At 38.0% G+C, this 19258-nt stretch overlaps 1 protein-coding gene across 5 annotated transcripts in view; it reads right to left on the bottom strand.

Moving 5' to 3' along the window:
• Positions 1–19258, bottom strand: part of UBP26 (ubiquitin-specific protease 26) — a 231549-nt gene that overhangs the window by 70123 nt on the left and 142168 nt on the right. For all 5 annotated transcript variants that reach the window (XM_089428211.1, XM_089428214.1, XM_089428213.1 and 2 more), the window contains 3 exons: positions 9335–9516; positions 8712–8996; positions 8369–8576 (listed from right to left, as the gene is read on the bottom strand). In XM_089428211.1, the coding sequence (XP_089284337.1) occupies positions 8369–8576; positions 8712–8996; positions 9335–9516 (675 nt within the window). The remainder of the gene's footprint in view (positions 1–8368; positions 8577–8711; positions 8997–9334; positions 9517–19258) is intronic.

Genomic DNA, 19258 nt, shown 5'->3' with positions numbered 1-19258 from the left:
GGTGAAGTCACCAATGATAGAGAACTCTCACTTAGTGCACTTGGAGGCCTTACAAGAGATTGGGATGTGTTTAACACGACCATCCTCAACAATGACAAGTTTCCGAGATTTGATGAACTATTGGCCATATGCACTCAAGAAGAAATAAGGATGATGGAAAGAGACAAGCCCTCAAAATGGAAACAATCCTACTGCCTTCTCCACTCATTCTAAGAGAGGAACAATGTTGGTCCAAGGAATCAAAGATAAGGGTTCAAGCCGGAATTCAAAGAAGGAAGGAAAGGAAGGTGCTTTAATTGCAACAGGTTTGGCCACTTCGCTAGAGAGTGTCCTCACAAGAAGGATACTCCAAGAGATGATGACAACAATAACAACAACTTCAAGGGCAATGGCAATCAAAGGAACAACAGGTTCAATAACAAAGGAAAGAGGAATGCTCCCGCTGCTGGAAATGGTCGTCCTCCCAAGAAGTCGAGAAACTCCAGGTACGAAGAAGTTAATGTTGTAAAGCAAAAAGAATTTTATCTTATTTCTGCCCTCTCCACCGCCTCTCCTCCGGATACATTGGATCATTGGTTGATTGATAGTGGTGCCTCAAGGCACTTCACTAGGTACAAAGAAGCTCTCTCAAACTTGGTTGAAAAGAAGACGAATATGGAGATTATACTTGGGGATAATGCCACTTATCCCGTGAAAGGAATTGGAACTGTTACTCTTCACTTAAATCAAGGTCAAACTCTTCATTTGCAAGAAGTGCTATATGTACCTGATTTGAAAAAGAACTTGGTTTCTATTTCTATGATGGAAGACAAAGGTTTCAAGGTGACATTCATTTATGGGAAGGTTCATGTTTGGAAAAGGAACCCAAGAGATGCTTTCACTCTTAGATTCAGGATTGAAGGTCTCTATCAAGTTGGAGGAAATACGTTGGGAGCAATGACTTGTGATACTTCTCTTCAATTCGAATTATGGCACCGGAGATTTTCCCACCTCCATTTCAAAGCCTTGCCCAATGTAAGGAAGATGGTCACAGGGATGCCTGAATTCAACTTAAATCGTGAAGGTGTTTGTCAGGGAAGTGAAGCTGGAAAACATACAAGGGAACCATTCGCCTCAAGTGAAACTCAAACCACCGATATTCTTCAATTGGTCCATTCTAATCTATCAAGTATGTTGCCCGTGACATCTTTGGGTGGATATTTGTACTATGCTATTTTTGTGGATGACTTCTCCCACAAAACGTGGATCTATTTCTTAAAGAAGAAGGATGAAGTAGTCAAATGGTTCTGCTCTTTCAAAGCCTTGGTCGAGAACCAAACAAGGAAGAAGATCAAAATATTGAGGACCGATAATGAGACTGAATATGAGTCAAATGAATTCAAAGACTATTGTAGAGAAGCTGGCATTAAGAGAGAGACCACTACTTCATATACTCCTGAACAAAATGGTGTTGTCGAAAGGAATAATCGTACTATCATAGAAGCCACCCATGCCATGCTACATGATCAAGGTTTTTTGAAGTTCTTATGGGGAGAAATTGCCAACACCGTTGTGTATGTCCAAAACAGATGCCCACATCAAGCTTTGAACTTCAAGACAACCGAAGAAGTTTTCACCAGTAAGAAACCTGATGTTTCACATTTTAGAATTTTTGGTTGTCCCGTATATTTTCATGTGTCGAAAGAGAAAAGAAACAAACTAGATGCATCTGGGAAGAAAGGAACGTTTGTGGGCTATAGTGAAACTTTGAAGGCATATAGAATTTATGTGGATGGTCAAAGGGAACTAGAATTAAGTCATGATGTCACTTTCGATGAAGATTATGCTCTTAGGAAGGTCTGAGATCTTCCTATTCCTAGGAAGGACAATGATGATGCTAACGCAGAAAAGCAGAATGAACCTCCGTCTGATGAACCAATGCCCGGCGTGGAAGGTCTAATGGGTCCCATTGATCCACCTCCTAGTGAGCCCTCTACTTCAAGAAAAAGACCTTTCTAGCTCAAAGATACTTTTGAAGATGCTGAGAAACATATTACACTGAGGGGGACATTTCATGAAAGCAAGAAGCCGAATAGACACCAAGGGTACTTAGCTACCATGAGTACCATTGTACAATATGAGCCTTGTACATTCGAAGATGTCGTGAAGCAACAAGATTGGAAGGATGCGATGGATGAGGAGTATGAGTCGATCATGAAGAATGATGTCTGAGATGTGGTTCCTAAACGCAAGGACAAGTTTGTGGTCACTTCGAAATGGCTTTACAAGATCAAACATGGAGCTGAAGGGAGTGATGAGAAATTCAAGGCCAGATTTGTAGCTCGAGGCTTCTCTCATAAGGAAGGAGCAGACTATGATGAGATATTTGCATCGGTTGCCTGATATACCACCATCCGTTCGATCGTAGCCCTTGTTGCCTCACAGGGATGGAACCTACACCAGATGGATGTCAAAACTGCCTTCTTGCATGGTTCGCTTAAGGAGGATTTCTATGTGGAACAACCCAAGGGGTTCGAAGTTGAATATCACGAGACACATGTATGCAAGTTGAAGAAAGCCCTCTATGGGTTGAAGCAAGCCACAAGGGCTTGGTATGAGAGGATTGATAGTTATCTTATGAAGTTGGGATTTACAAGTAGCGATGTTGACCCAAACCTATACTTCAAGGTTGAAAAGGACAGATCTCTCATTCTCGTCCTTTATGTGGATGATCTCTTTCTGACAGGTGATGACCCTCTCATTCATCAATGCAAGAGGGAGTTGGCTTCCGATTTCGAGATGAAGGACCTAGAACTGATGCATTATTTCCTAGGGTTGGAGGTCTCGCATAAGCCAAGTGAGATTTTCCTTTCTCAAGGGAAATACATTGTGAAGCTACTTAAGAGATATGGGATGGTCGACTACAAGTCCGTGACTACTCCAATAGAACTCAACTTTAAGAAGCTATGTGGAAGTGCTACTGGGCCCAGATTAGTGAACCCTTCCGAGTATTGTCAACTTGTGGGGGCCCTGATGTTTTTGGTCAACTCCCATCCTGGGATATGCTTCGTTGTGAACACATTGAATCAATATATGGTCGAGCCTCATCGCATCCATTGGATTGCTGCCAAGAATCACTTGAGATATCTCCGAGGCACAATCCACTATGGACTAGGATACACTGTCAGGAATTTAAGGTTACATGGATATACAAATGCTGACTAGGCTAGCAGTGCGGTGGATCGTAAGAGCACGTCTGGGTGTTGCTTCTCTCTGGGGTCTACTTCTATATATTCAATGAGCAAGTTGCAGACATTATGACACAGCCTTTGGGGAAGGTCAAATTCTTAACCTTCAAGAGAGACTTGGAGTCATGGAACGACCCTCCTATGAGGGTCACGTAAGAGTTGGACATAGAGCTTTGGAGCTCTTGGGGAGCGTGGGGTACTTCTTGGAGCTATGAGCGACCATAGGATGCATGGTTCATCTCCCCCTAATGATGCGTTGGATACAGGGTGAGTGGTTCACCTTCCCCTGTGATACCCCATTATGGTTGGCATGTGTATAGGGTGAGTGGTTCACCTTCCCCTACAATTGACATATGCATAGGATGAGTGATTCACCTTCTCCTATGGCATATGAGCAGGATGAGTGGTTAATCTTCTCCTATTGATACCTGGCACACATCCTACCCAGAGTCTGGGACTCATGGGAAGTACCTCTCATCTAACCAATGAGTTGGGAAAGGATGGTTAGGGTACATAGCACTACCGATGGAGTCTGGACGCATCTTGTACTACTGTACTCCTTATGACTAGGATTCATGGTGTTCAACAACTCGATCTAGGATCAAGGACTGGCTTTTTCCAGTGGAGAGTGATATGATCTTATGACTCACTCTCGATCACTTCTTCTTCATTATTTCTTCATTGTTCAGCAAAGTCGAGCAAAGCAGTACAGGGCAGTGATGGCAGGGATGGTACAGGATGACAAGTTGGCATGATGATGGATTGGCAGGTGGAATTTTCCCTAGTTGAGAGGGAGTGTTAAAATTGGCAACTAGGGTCAACTTCCACCTTAGGACAGCCCATATTATGGAGATGATTATTGCATTGGATTCCTCTTTTCGAGAGGTACAATTTTGATATAAATATCATCTCATTCTGACAAGCAGAATGGAATTTTGAATTTATTCTTTCTCATGCACAAATTGTCAAGGTCGGCCTCAGTCAAATGTAGGCTCATGAATCCCAATGGATGTGTCTCTTCACCCTCAACGAAGTGTATAAATAGAAGTGACCCTTCTCTCATTTGGACATCATTCATCTCATCACATCTTCTTCTCTCACCTCTCTTGATTGGTTCGTACAATTTGGAGGCTCTCTACTTCACATGTGCGGAAGAAGGCAGATTTCTGGACTGGTTTTGGAGGCCGAAAATTTCAAGGATTAGGACATGCGTTGACCAGCATTGACTTGGAGTATTTGACCAGCGTTGACTTCTGTTTTGTGGGCAGAATTTCGATTTCTGCAGGCCGCATTCTTTGGCATGAATTTCGAGGTGATTGGGGACTGTTTGACCGAGTTGACTACTGCATTGACTTTTGGCATGAATTACAGCGGATTTTGACTAGATTTTGACTGATGTGAACTCGACTTGGCCAAAATAAGCCTCAAAAGGGCTCACGACATCCTTGGAAATCGAACCCCCAACACTTGCCAAAGGCCCTGCAAACACTTATTAGATGTTGCGGGAAGTTGCTCTTCAAAATCTGCCACACAAAAGTTAGCAAACAATCCAAACAATGGCTGCAAAATAAGTTAAGTATTAATGGAAAAATCAGCAAGATAAAATGTATATGTACAATTATAATTTACAAAAGGATAAGCTAAAGAGTGAGAGTAGACTCTCGTCTTTGCTTAGCCATCTTCAAGCTCTTAGATAGAAAATAAAAGAAATGAAGTACAATGTTTTTTTTAAAAGAGATTTAAATTTAGAATTTCTCGGCTTGTGTACAAGCTATGTGTCGAAATCCCTGCAAAACCACTTTGTAAGATAAGACTATGAAGGTTCAAAGAACAAATGAAAGCTCCTTTAAAAATGTATCAAGAGTGGGTTGGTCTCTCTAAAGACTTCCCCTCACGCTTGCTCCTTTAAAAATGTATCAAGAGTGGGTTGGTCTCTCCAAAGACTTCCCCTCACGCTTGATTCTATAATCCCAACAAAATGTTCCCTCTACAAAACTTCAATCAAAAATTAGTTCCATATAGATTTAACAATAAACAATGATAAGAAAATCTAGAGATTTATTTAAAATTAACTAGAGCATTATATACCTAGAGCATACTTCTAAATTAAACGTCAATGCAAGATAGCTCTATATTAACAAATCTACAAGAGCATATGGAAGCAAATTAAATCAAAGCATGAGTAAAAGGAATTATACCAATGCTCAACAATTCATCGCACTCGAAAAGGAGGAACACTTCATGAATGAAACCCCCAAGTCTTTATTGATATTTTTGAAAGTGTTCAAGGCAGCAACACTTTCGCAAGCACAATAGCTAGTAACAATCTGATCCAATGTGAGAGCCCATGGCTCTATTATATAGAGAGTGGGGAGCAAATCCCAATGAAGAATGACAATGACAAATGGCATTAGAGCCAATCTCAATGTAGAAGTGATTAAACAAGTGGCATGAGGTAACAATCCCAAAGAGAAATTCGAATTTGTTGAACAGAGCTCCAATGCCAAGTGTAAAAATCGAATTTTAGCAAGTGGACATCATTTTCTTCTTCCCTTATATGCCAAATTCGAATTTTATGGTGGAATGATAAATGCATATGGGTGGTAACCCATGTGGGGACAATTTCCCACAAAAATCTCCACCAAATATTCTCCCAAATCCTCCAAAATGTGCATTAACTTCACAAATTCGAATTTCCAAACAGCGTTTTCATTTAATGCCAGAAATTAGATTTTATTTGAGCACATGTCCTTTCTTTGATTTTAGGAGTCCACATCACCTTGGGACTTCACTTTAACTGCCCCGTAATTTTCCACCTCATTTCCACAACATTTAGCATGTGTGGATATTTATTTTTCTCCATTTATTTAATTTATGGCTTAATTAATTGTCAGATTTCCCACTAAACTTAAGAAAAGTGGGTTTTGAGGGTCCAAAACACATTATTAACCCCTCAAAGTGTGTCATAGTAGAAAGTTGAGGGTGAGAGGTCTAATTTTGATTACTCATACTCCATAAAACTTCTCTATACTACACTTATTACAATTTAAATACAATTTTATTTGCAATTTTTGACCTGCGGGAAATCTAAAAAACTAAAAAATGGTTGTCTAAACCTAACCAAATTTCAGGAAATTTTTTGTGTGATCTAATATCGTAATATACATCAACTCTAGACACTAAGATCTGTCAGGGGCTCAACCTTCAAACCGTCACCCCGGGTTTGGGGTAAAGCATGAGTGGAAAAACCTAGAAAATTATCCGCCTCTGCAAAAGAAGGGATAATTAACCAGATAAAAAAAACAGTCCAAAGTGTACTCATTTGTTGATCGAGTCCCAACATCCTAGGCCTGTTACATACTCAAAATTCATCATTACTAGTATCACTTATTACAATTCCCCGTAGGGTGTGGAATCTGGGTACAAAAAAGATGATGAGAAGATAGAATTAGAGTTAAAAAACACTGTTGACTGACGATATCTCATGGTACAAGTGTCCTCTGGATTATCTTTGGGCACGGAGTCTTCAGGTGCCACTCCAGTGGTTAACAGTGAGCATGAGTTGGTGAAACCAAGCAATAGGAAGCTACAAGTTCATGCATGGAGCTTGTGAGAAAACGAGAACGAGCCCAGGTGAGGCTTGTGGGAGTTTGAAGAAGGACGAGTTGCTTGGGTTAGGAAGCAGGAATCAATGTGCAAGCAAGAGTGTTTCAGTTTAGTGTAAACAGAGAGAACATGGTTCTCTAATGAAACTTTATTGTATTGTAAAAATTCCATTGTTAAACCTTCTTCAATAGAATTCTCAATAACAAGCAAACGGTTTTCCCAGTTGGGTTCCCTAAACAATTCTGTGTTGTTGAATTGTGTAATTGTGCTTTTATTTTTGTTCCTATTCCGCTGCAAATTTGAAGTAGAGAAATTCTGTGTTTTAGTGAAAAGAAACTAGTTTTCAGTTTTCAGATTGTTCACCATAGCAGATCAGAATTTCGTGGATTTTCTACATTTTAAAGATAAATTCAAAAAACTGATATGTTTTTTGTCTTCAAAGCACAAAAAACACAAAAGAAAAGGGAGAAAAAAAAAGACTACTCCTAGCAGATGCATAAACACCCCCACAAAAACAAAACAGCAACTTATCTCCAGCCATTATTTTGGTTTTGTAGTGCCCATATTATCCATAATTGACTCACAAGCCATGGAGGCTGCTGAAATTTAGGCATCAAAGGGTAACAGCGAAGATTTGATATCAGCAGCCTGACTATTGAGGAAAATTTGCAGGTGTCAAGTTTCAGTCTTCAAACCAAGGAGATTATCCATCTAATACCAGGTTCTTGTAAAACAACTCCTTGGCATTTTTAAGGTGTTTTCATTTTCGGCAGCAAAATTTTTTTCGTTTTTACATTTTTCCCCACAGTAATATATTCTTGGGAAAATAACTTAAAATGGAGAAAAACCAACAAACGATTCAAAGAGAGACCACCACAGCCACAAGAAACTCCAAATTCAAAGAATTTCAATCCTTAAAATCCTCATTGCTGCTAGTTAAAAAAAAGTCCCCAAAAACAACAAGAAAAGCAGAGGTTGGTTCCAGGATTATATTGGTAATAGATTTAACCAAACTTGCAGGTGTAACCATACCAGCATATAGCATCATCTTTGGACATACCTAAAGAGGGATGAAGGCATGCGCCGTGTCAATCCCACATGAGGTTAACAAAACTTCTGAAAAATACTTTATCGATAAGGAAAATTCGAGTTATCTAAATTATAAATATATTATGTCATATTAACACATTATGGAATCCAAGAACAATGACCACAAAACTTCTAACAGTCAAAGAATTTAATAAAACATACTAGATCGTAGTTAAAATAAAACAGTTACAGACACTCTTAACACACTTGTTCATTCCATCTAACAATGACATTGGTAAGATCTGCATGGGTTGTTGAAGGACTGCCCCAATTCTTAGGAAAATTCATAGCTAAAGTTGCATAAATTCTCACGCATGAATGTAAAAAAAAAAGTATTAGTGGAATTATTCAGGGGCACCAAGCATGAGATTCAAATGACCACAAATCAAGATGGTATGTCAATAAAAGTTGGTGTTTAACAAGACTGATCACTTCAATGAAAATACCTTTCTGCACAAAATAGATTCCATACAATGCTCCAAATTTTGTGGCTCTTCTGTTGTAGAAGCATTCCTGCCACTTACTGTCAAGTAAGCTTTCCATTTTGCAATCCAGAATGAAGGCACCAAATAATATCTAACTTCGGGTACCACAGCAATGCTTTTACCGGAAGATAACAGTTCATGTCTTTGCCGTTGTTCCATCTTGGTTGCCCTAAAACATGCAGAATAGGTGAGATTACAAAATCCAATTGTCACATTAAAAGAGCTAATGTATCTCACAAACCCTCCCAAAACCAGAGAACCTTTTATTTATTCCAGAGCAAGCTGCAGAAATGGCTCTATTTACCTCAGATGGTCTTGTAAATTGGCTGCCTGTGTTAATTCCATCTCACAAACTTCACAAGTCTCTGAATCCGATGGAAAGGGGGTATAGCCTACAGGATTATTAGGTTCAATTTGCAATGCATTTTCATGAAAATAATTCCAGATATTCTCAGGCAACAACTGCCGCTTGGCACCAGTTGCCTGTTCTGGCAGAAGGCCTCCATGAGGACATTTAAGGGAAGCTGTTGGACCAGCATCACCATCACAAGGTGCATCCACAATTTTTCGCCGCAACCATTGCATCAACCTAAGTAACAGGATCAAAGAGATGAGTTATAAGCATCACTTGAACACATCAAAACTGCCAGGCACAAACAGCCATAACAGATTTACACGAACTTCAATCATTTTTCAAGGAGAAACTGATTCTCATGTACTGCCTGAAATTTCTGATTTTGAATTTAGGAAGCAAGAACAATGTTGATCCCTCATATAAATATCAAACAAAAAAACGTCCTAGATAAGTGGAATATTACTCAGAAATTGAGTGTGAAAATCGAAGAAACAAATACAATTTAACACAATGTTAAAAGTAAGCCATTGTCTATCAAGGAAAATAGCATATGAAAAAAAACAAAAGCTTACCATGTTCTAGAAACATAATACTGATTCCCATCTAAATAACGTCCTGCAAGCACAGCTTCCACCGCATCTTTCATAGATAACCTTTTATCTCGGTAACTATTAGCTGAAACTGCCATTTTGGCCTCGTCCTTAATACAGTCAGCACAATATTCATTTTCCGACAACTCTGAACCCCCACCATACTGTGTAAACAAAACAAAGTTAACCAGAAATAAATATTCATACAAAATGTAAAACTCAAGCATGATAGATGGTTGTAAAGTGTTTTATAGGACTAAAACAAACAAGTGACTCGGTCATGATGCAATCACTAAAGGAATAAGCAATTACATGTAATGAAAGATAGCTTTTGGAAGAACCAATTTCAAAAAGATGGCGCTTTGTGTCTTTTCATTTAATTATGAAGCATGTGAAGCAAAAAGAACAACCTCGAGCACATTTAGAGTTTAGCAGCGAGAATTCCTAAGAGATATTTGATATTACAGCTCTCATGTTATTATGAAAGGATGCATGTTTATAACTTTATTGCCTGTGCATTTACCCTAATTCAAAGTTAAGGCAAGCAAAAATTTTGTTTCAATTTTCATGCTAATCACTGTCTCAGATCAACACAATGCAAACAGATTTTCTTTATTTCTTATGATTGACTTTTGACCTATGGAAAACCCCTTGGATTACAACTCAGAAATCACAACACATCAAGAGCCAATAATAATAATGATATAACTTTAAACCAATGAAACCGGATTCGTCCAAAACAGGCCACGTGTCCGAATCCCACGAATCCGACACGATTCGATGGGAATTCGAATCCTAAAATGGGACACCACATGTCCTAACAAGACACCATCGAATCCCGGTCGTGTCCCGTTAGGACACTTCGTGTCCTGATTTTTGGATTTGAATCTCAAAAAAGTGAGGGTTTATGAGGTTTGTGAGGGTTTATGAGGGAGGGTTTATGAGGTTTGTGAGGGTTTATGAGGGTTTATGCAGATTTGAATTTTGTATGTACTATGCATGCTATAATGTTACTAACTTACTTTGTAAACGGTAAAACTAACATCTAGATGAAGATCTATGTTTGAAATCAATGAATTTGTATCATTAATGAGAATTTGTGTAAGAAATATCTAATTATATATATACATATATATATTTAATAAATAATATATAACAAATCCTACATATCATGTTTTGGGGGGTCAACATGTTCGAATCCGACACTCGAATCCCCGTATCCTACGAATCCCGAATCCCCGTGTCAGGTGACTTAGCTTTAAACTTTAAATTCATTGTCTACCCAGACACCAAATTGACGTATGACACCCCCTTGTTTGTGGGACCCCCTATGCACAGCAATTCAACTACTTAGCCTATTGAAGTGTATATATCCTACCCCCATGCTGACTCAAGCCTCTGTCCTCCAACAAAGAAACACATGTTGAAGCCTCAACTCAATTTAGATTTCTAAAACTAGGATTTAATGGAATCTACAAATGCATTAAAGAAGGCCTGGTGTTGTACTATATCGGAATATCCTAGAATATGTGTTGCTTGGATTAAGTGTACTCTTAAGAGGCTTCCAAAAGGCATGCACTAATATTTTAATTTATTACAAATCTGACTCAACAACATGAAACCCACCGTACACCACTATCATCATTAGACTCCTCATTGACTTCTAACATTTCAGAAAACCATTTGAATATTGATTTATTTGTAATTTTGCTCGTCAAGCAGTCTTTCAAAGTCAACTTACTTTGTGAAATCTTATTATATCATCAACTATCACAATGGCAAATTAGAAGCAAGAAGCCCAAACTGTCTTCCAACTGGTTTGTCAATGACTTGCGCATGTTAGCTGGGAGCTGAAGACATGCGTTAATCTATGACTTTGAATCAAGACTAAATCACATGAAGAGCTTTGCTCAAATTAGAAACAAGAAGCCCAAACTGCCTTCCAACTGGTTTGTCAATGACTTGTACAAGTTAGCTGGGAGCTCAACGCAGACATTAATCTAAGACTATGAATCAAGGCTGAATCATAGGCAGTGTAGAGAAAGGAGATCATCACTCCTATCATAGTCAATTAAAACTGGTGTAATGGAATATATCTGAAACACACAATCAGTAAACTATTTGGAAATTAAACATAGAAGGAAGAGAAACTGACAGCTGGCGTCAGTTGTGCTTTTCGACAACTTCTACTGCAACTAAATAGTCTTCTATTTTCTACAAGGAACATTTGCTATTAAGTTGCTTGTACTCATCATTATATATAGATTGAAACACTCTCTATAGATTTGTTCGTCTCAGGATACTTTTCTCTGGTATATTGTATTTAATTTCATTGAATACACACCTTTAGTGCCTCATCCTGTTCTCAACAAAAGTGCCTCCCACCATGTTCCCCTCTCAGCCCTAAGATGGCATTATATGCTGCAATTATTGCAGATTGTTGGTCTCATTGTTCATCCAAACTAAAGTAGTAGGGCTCACATAGCCTTCAGATCCCCTTTGGCCAATTCAGGATGCTCTCTAATCAATTATGAGTCAAAATTGAATACCATAAACTGTGGGAAATTGAATACCATAAACCGTGGGAGGATAGGATCTCCCGACATAGTTCCTGGTATGAGATCGAGACGGATGAACTTTTCATATTTAAATGACCTATCTACCATGAGATCTTGGGAAAACTTTATTTGTCTATAAAGAGAATTTGGGGGATCCCTTACTACCATCTTTTGTTATCAAGAGCAAAGGTGTTTTCCCCTGTATCCACAAGGCTATTACTTATAGAATGTGGACTTTGTAGGAACTCTCCAGCTCTACAAGATTGATCATCACCTCATGTCTCAGCACTTGGAGGCATCAACCACCTAATAGACATTGTAGCCATAGATTCAGCCAATGGTAGATCAGAGCCAGTTCTCCACCACACAGGAGACCACAAGACGACCTTGGATCGTTGCTCCCTGCAACCCCATCATAGAGGAACAACTACCACTCCTCATACAGATCACAAGGACAATTGCCCACATCTACTTTTCTTTCCTCATCGAGAGAACCATCCTCCATGGATGTTAAAGAATTGTGCCAAGGAGTTCCCAACATCCTCCTAGGATAGCACATTCAAGCTATCTTAACCAAAGACACTATTCAATGGGAATTATCAAGCATAGTTTTAAAACTCAGACTCGGATTCAGAACCGGCGGAGAGTCGACTCGACTTGTTATCGACTCGGCCTAGTTGATTTCAATGACTCGATCTTTGTAAAAAATACATTAAATATTTATTTTATTTATGAAAAAACATATTTTTAAAGATTTTCATTCATGTTTGCAAACTCAAAGCATTAGAATATAGAGAAGACAACATATGATCAAAGTATGCTCATGTATATATCTACCATATCAAAATGGCATCCAATGCACCGTCCAATACATGTAATATATAGAGATCAGAACAAAAACACATAACCAAGGAGCCTCTAAATGGCCTCTACAACAAAACATCACTAGTCACTATTGCCAGAGAAGCGAACATCCTCTGGCTCAGGCTCTGAATCGGATTCAGAAAGGGAAACCCATGGCTCATCCTCTTCATCAAGATCTCCAACTGCAACTGTAGAAGTAGTAGCACAAGTAGTAGTAAGAAAACCAACTCCAACTCTGCACAAACACCTCACAAATGCTCACACAAATGCAATGAAATAGTTGTGAAGAAATGTGAGGGTGTAATGACCCATCTCTAATATAGGGAGCACAAGAATATCAGCATGCATACAAGGCATACATATGATAGCTACGCATGCATGTATCGCATGTATTGCACTAGTATACGTATTAACTAATTATGAAAAGTCCAAGTATAGGGTATTGAAGTAATAATTGAAGTATTGAATAAATCCCAAACTCTCGAGAATACAATGAATATATATTGTGAGGTACTTGTTATATATACCACCATCACAATATAACTAATATATTGCTCAAAGAAAAGTAAATACAATATATATATATATATATATATATATATATATATATATATATATATATATATATATATAGTGTTGCGAAAATCGCGATATTATCGCGATAACAATAAAAAATTGTAATTTTTCAAAATGCCGATATTATCGCCCGATTACTACGCAGTTTTTTTTTCCAAAAAATCAGTGAAAAAATCGCGCTAACTTCAAAAAATCGCGATAATTTCGAAGTTATCGCGATTCGATGGGAAGTTATTGTGGGGGTTGCGGACAGCACGTTTTTAAAAGGGAAAACACGTTTTTTTTTGTCATTTTGAACAGACAGCGATGTGGATTGAGAGTTGAGGAGGAGAGGAACCCTGGAAGGCGTCTACTAGGGCAGAGGATGAAGAAGCTTGGAGATTTTAGCATCCCAAGCAAGAGAACTTCGTCTTTGGATCAAATTTCTCCGGTAAACTGTGGTTTCTAAGTATAGGCACCAAATTTGGCCATTTTGTTTTGGTTTTTTTTCTTGTTTTTGCTTGGGTTTCTATAGCACGTTGTTTACCAAAGATTTTTGAATGGATTTGATGATGTTTTTTTTTCATTTTTGTTACATAAAGTGGAGAGAGTTCATTTTGGATTGAATTGAGGTTTTCTTGTTTGTTAAATAGTCAAAAATTCAATGTGTTGTGTCATGTATATAATCTTTTTTTATTTTTGTAACTTGCAATTCTTATTGTGACATAGGTTCAACTTCAAAGTTCAAACTTCATCTTACATTAAAACTCAAGAGTTCAATTGAAGTGACCAAAGTTCTTTCTATAAATTAATTACTCCAGAAGATTTGGAATATAAAGATATCCATGAGGATATAAATATTATATATTAAAATGTATGAAGAATGATTGATTTACAAAGAGAACGAGAGGCTTGCTTATATATCAAGCAAGTGTCTCTTCATGGAGAGTCATGTCTTATTTAGACATGCCTCTTCAACCTAACTACTAATTATTATTAACTAATCATTATTACAATTATCCTCGTTACTTATATTTATATTATTTATATATATTTTATTCGTAACATTGCCTTCTTCCTCAAAAAGCGTGGTCCTCAAAGCTTGTCGATGAAAAAGGCTTGATCTCTTTTTCGGCTTCAAATGACCTTCTCTCTCGGAACAATCATCTTCGTCGATACAAGCTGATATGATCTTCTAAGTGACAAAAAAAATTGTCGCACTAAAAAGGGATCAGACCATCCTAGATTAATTTTCTGTAGAATATTTCGATTACTGGGCTTTTGTAACAATTTGTCAGCATAAAACGGGATTGATTTTACGTCATTATTCTCTAAAACATCAATTTGTTGTCTCTGGTCTGAATGGTCCCGATAGGTACCTTGGTTGAGTTGTCTACTCTCATGATTTGGATGTCGATATGGGACTTTACTTTCCCCTATTAGGTGTGTGGAAATTTTTTGATTTACTTTAAAGGTTGATGTTGTTGAGTTCATTACCAAACCTTCACTTGGGGTGTTTATCATCTGAACTGCAACATCCAAGCGTGCGTTTTCTTCAACTTGCTTGTCTTCTTCCTGAGTTGTGACATTCACTGGATCGGTATCCGTTGTTTTGTCATCAACTTGAACTGTTACGACTGCGGATTTTGATACTTCTTCTTGAGTAAAATGTTCCAACTTGTCTTTTAATGCTTTCTTATCATCCTTAAGTTTCTTAATTTGCGTTAGTAATTTTTCACTATGGTTTTTAAGTCAAGAAACTTCTTCATTTTTGTCAAAAGTGATTTTGTCAATTTCATTTTGCATATTTTGTAATACTTTTTTACCTTCTTGAGAAATTACTTTTGAAATATCTGATATATCTTCTGGCGTTACTGAATTTGGTTTCAGTGTAACATCTTGGAGTGTTATTTTCTTCTTCTTGTAAGCATAGTTTTAGAACTCCGACTCCGACTCGGCCGAGGATCGACTCCGACTCCGACTCCGAAACGGTAATGACTCGGCCGGCTCGATTTCAATGACTCGATCGTTGTAAAAACTACATTAAATATTTTTTTTTTTTTATAAAAAAACATAATTTTAAAGATTTTAAACATAATTTTAGAGATTTTCATTCATGTTTCCAAACACACAGCATTATAATATAGATGGAAGACAACATATGATCAAAGTAGGCTCATGAACCAATCCATTATATCAAAATGGTACCCAATGGCAATACATAGTCAACTGTCATACATGATCAAAGACTCAAAACAAAAAACACATAACCAAGGAGGCTAGAAATGGCCTCTACAACAAAAGTAAACTGTGACCAGACTCCAGTACTAGTACTACAGCTACTGGCTAGTAGCTACTGCCAGAGGAGCCAAGATCATGTCGATCAATCTCTGGATCATCATCAGAGTCAGACAGGGGGTCCATGGCTCCTCATCATCATCATCATCTCCAACTGCAGCTGTAGAAGTGGTACCACTAGCAGGTTGTGCAACTGCAGCAGATGCAAGCTGAGATAGGGTAGATATGCGGTTGCGCTTCTGTCGTGGCTGAGCAGAGGAAGCACCTACAACTGGAGTCCTTGCTGGCTATGAGACTGAGGATGGTGGATTGGGATCTGCATTCAACTGAACAGCATGTTCAAGTCAAATTGATGTCTCGATATCTAAATCTAAATCAAGATCCTCATCAAGATCAAACTCTGCTGGACGACTCTCCACTACCCAATCTGATGTTGGATCAATGTCTTCCAACACAATGGGATCTGAATCAGGTCTTTTGTTCAGCAAATGGTTTCGTCTGAGCCGAAGGTTGTATTGGACATAAACTAGAACATTTAACCGTTTTTTATCCAAACGGTTTCTCTTCTTTGTGTTACTTGGGAGCGGGAGCGAAAATGGGAGCGGGAGCGACATTTTCATAAGCTCCTGGTTTGGGAGCGAATCCCAGAGGAGTTCGACAACCAATGTCACTAACATCAAGGTACATAGAGGGATTGGTGCTCTTGATTAAATACGAGTTCCATACCCTAATACATGACAAAATTCAATGGAAACATTGCAATCCTCCAATCCTGAAATCCTGAAAAACTGATAAGTCTGTTGGATTTTGAATGAAATCTAAAATTCTACTTTCTCCATATGAAATCCAATGAGGTCGAAACCACTCTCAAACATCCTGAGTCATTTCATGGTAATGTTAAAAATTTAAGTAAAAGGATGAAAATGAAGATTAAGGAGAATGTCACTTTTACTTTAAGAATTTAACATTACCATGAAATTTGAATAGCATATCAATAGTAGAGAGCATTTGAGTGTGTTAAATAGGGTTTGGGAGGGGGAATGGACCCCAAATGACATTTAGCAAATTCATATAACACCTTGGAGTCCAAACCAATCAGAAATCACCTTAAAAATCCATTAAAAAAATATTAAATTGTTGTTTAACGTGTTCTGGGCCGGCTTTTTGTGACTCGGCCGAGTCATAACAGAAACGGCCGAGTTGGCTGAGTCATGGTTGACTCGGCCAAACGTACCGTTTCAAAGGCCGAGTCATGGCTGAGGGTATCGGCTCGGATCAACTCGGCCGTTTCGGTATCGAAACGGCCGTTTTTTAAAACAATGCTTGTAAGAAAATGTTAGAAACTTTTTCTTCGTATTTAAGATGACAAATCCTACCGTTTCCATCCAGGGTGATCCCAAAATAATGTCACCTTGATTGTTCCATAGGGTTTGAACTAAGAATTGCGATACAAATGTATAATCTTCAATGTTTAACTGTAAATTGGCTATGTCATATATGTTATTGTGAAAAAAAGTCTAATTTTTCAGTTATATTTGACTCCAGGATCACTAATTGGTTTGCGATTTTAGGTGTTATATAATTTGCATCTTCTGCGAGAGAAATAGAAATAATAACATCTTTTCTTGCGAGATTTCCTTTAATGTTAAATAGCACTTTACCGTCTTTGGGTAAGGTTTCTGGATTCTTTTAGTGTTCATTTCTGTATTAGACTCCATTTTTCTTCTTGAATAATAAATATTTTTTCCTTCTTCTTTTAATATATATTCTCTTTTGTACATTTTTCTTTCAAAAAATAATTTAATTAATTATTATTTCTTAATTAAATTATATAATCAAACTAATTGAGTTATATAAATCAATTAATTAATTTATGAATATATAATTATATCGTATAATATATAGTCGTATATATATTATAATAGTTCGATGTAGTGCATTATTATCGTTATAGTCATTATAGTCTATCACACGTTATAATTGTATTTGATTATAATCATATGGTTATCGTAATATGATAATGTGTTCCACTTTCAAAAGGTGTGACGTATCACACCAGTATAATACACCGGTGTAACGTCTTTTCGGCAGGAAAAAATCAATGGAGAATGTTGTCAGTGTATTATAATTAATTCAATCAGACCGCGACAATAGGACAAATGACACAAGGACCCGGCCCGAAGTGTGTCCGCCTGCTAATGAACGACAATGTGCACGTGATAATCGACAGTGTGAAAGTGATGATCGACAATGTGCAAGTGATGGTGTAGCAGGCATATGGGATCGAGTAATCGTCGAGTTTCGTGGTAAGTTCAATTTCTGTTGTGTTCGCTTTGGTTGGTGGTTGATGACAGGTTTACGGTGGAAATACACAGCGGACGATGTTGTGATGACAGGCAGTCGGACATTGTGCAGCTCAGGACAGATCGTGGTCGATGAGAAGGTGATGACGGGGGCAATCGAAGCCAGCGGACAATGGTGGTTGTATAGCGGACCGTAACACAATGGTAGCAAGAAGGCAGACGGGGAGTAGTAGCAACGGACGAGGTTGCGGGGGTAGAGAAGCAGCAGCAGTTGAATTTGTGCGGGTTTCCAGTCGTGGACGTTGTGTGGGTCGTCGAGTTTTTAATATGTATTTTTTTGTTATAAATTTCTTTTTTGATATAATATATATATTTTTTACCACAATTTTTCTGTGCATTTGTTGTCGTGATGACTAGGCTGCAGTTTGGCAGTGACGACGATGCAATTGTTGCGAGGGTAGGCATGTGAAATAGGCGACACAAGTATATTTTTTTATTTTTTTAATAGCCAAGAACCTGGCGAATCCAGTGGAATGGATAATCTCCAATGTGTAGCAAAACGCTTCAAGTATGACAACAATAAGGTTGATGACGATTGATGGCCAAGGGCCGGTGACCGGAGAACGAGCTTCGTGCAGCAGTGAAGCAGCCAAAGGGTCATCTGCTCTGATACTAAATGAAGCGAACAAAGTTCCTTCTATAAATTAATTACTCCAGAAGACTTGGAATATAAAGATATCCATGAGGATACAAATATTATATATTAAATGTATGAATAAGAATAAGAATGATTGATTTACAATGAGAACGAGAGGCTTGTCTTATTTAGACATGCCTCTTCAACCTAACTACTAATTATTATTAACTAGTCATTATTACAATTATCCTTGTTACTTATATTTATATTATGTATATATATTTTATTCGTAACATCAACCAAGTTACAAACATGCCAAAGAAATTGGACCCTTTGTGGGAATTTGGTGAACCTGATGGAGTATTTGATAGATTGAACTTGTCTTGCAAGTTGTGTGGGAAGCATATGTCAGGGGGGTTTATAGATTGAAGTATCACCTTGCACAAATCCTTGGACATGATGTAGGGCCTTGCGAAAATACAAATGCGGAAATCATCCGAAGAGCCATGAGATCATTGGAAGAATTAGAGCAAGAGAGAGTGGCCAAAGCAAAAGTGAAAAAGCAACTAGCAGGGAAGGCTCGGGTGAATATGGAAGTGGCACGGGTTCTACTTCAACATCAATATCTACAACCAACCCTGTAGCTGTCTCATCAGCTTTTGTTCCTAGAACCACGGCTGGTTCACAACCA

The sequence above is a fragment of the Pinus tabuliformis genome, chromosome 4_2 (assembly GCF_031772625.1).
Source record: "Pinus tabuliformis cultivar Carrire ecotype Pingquan chromosome 4_2, CPIR1, whole genome shotgun sequence".
Lineage (NCBI taxonomy): Eukaryota > Viridiplantae > Streptophyta > Pinopsida > Pinales > Pinaceae > Pinus > Pinus tabuliformis.
The sequence above is the reverse complement of the archived record's forward strand: the minus strand, read 5'-3'. Positions and strand labels throughout refer to the sequence as shown.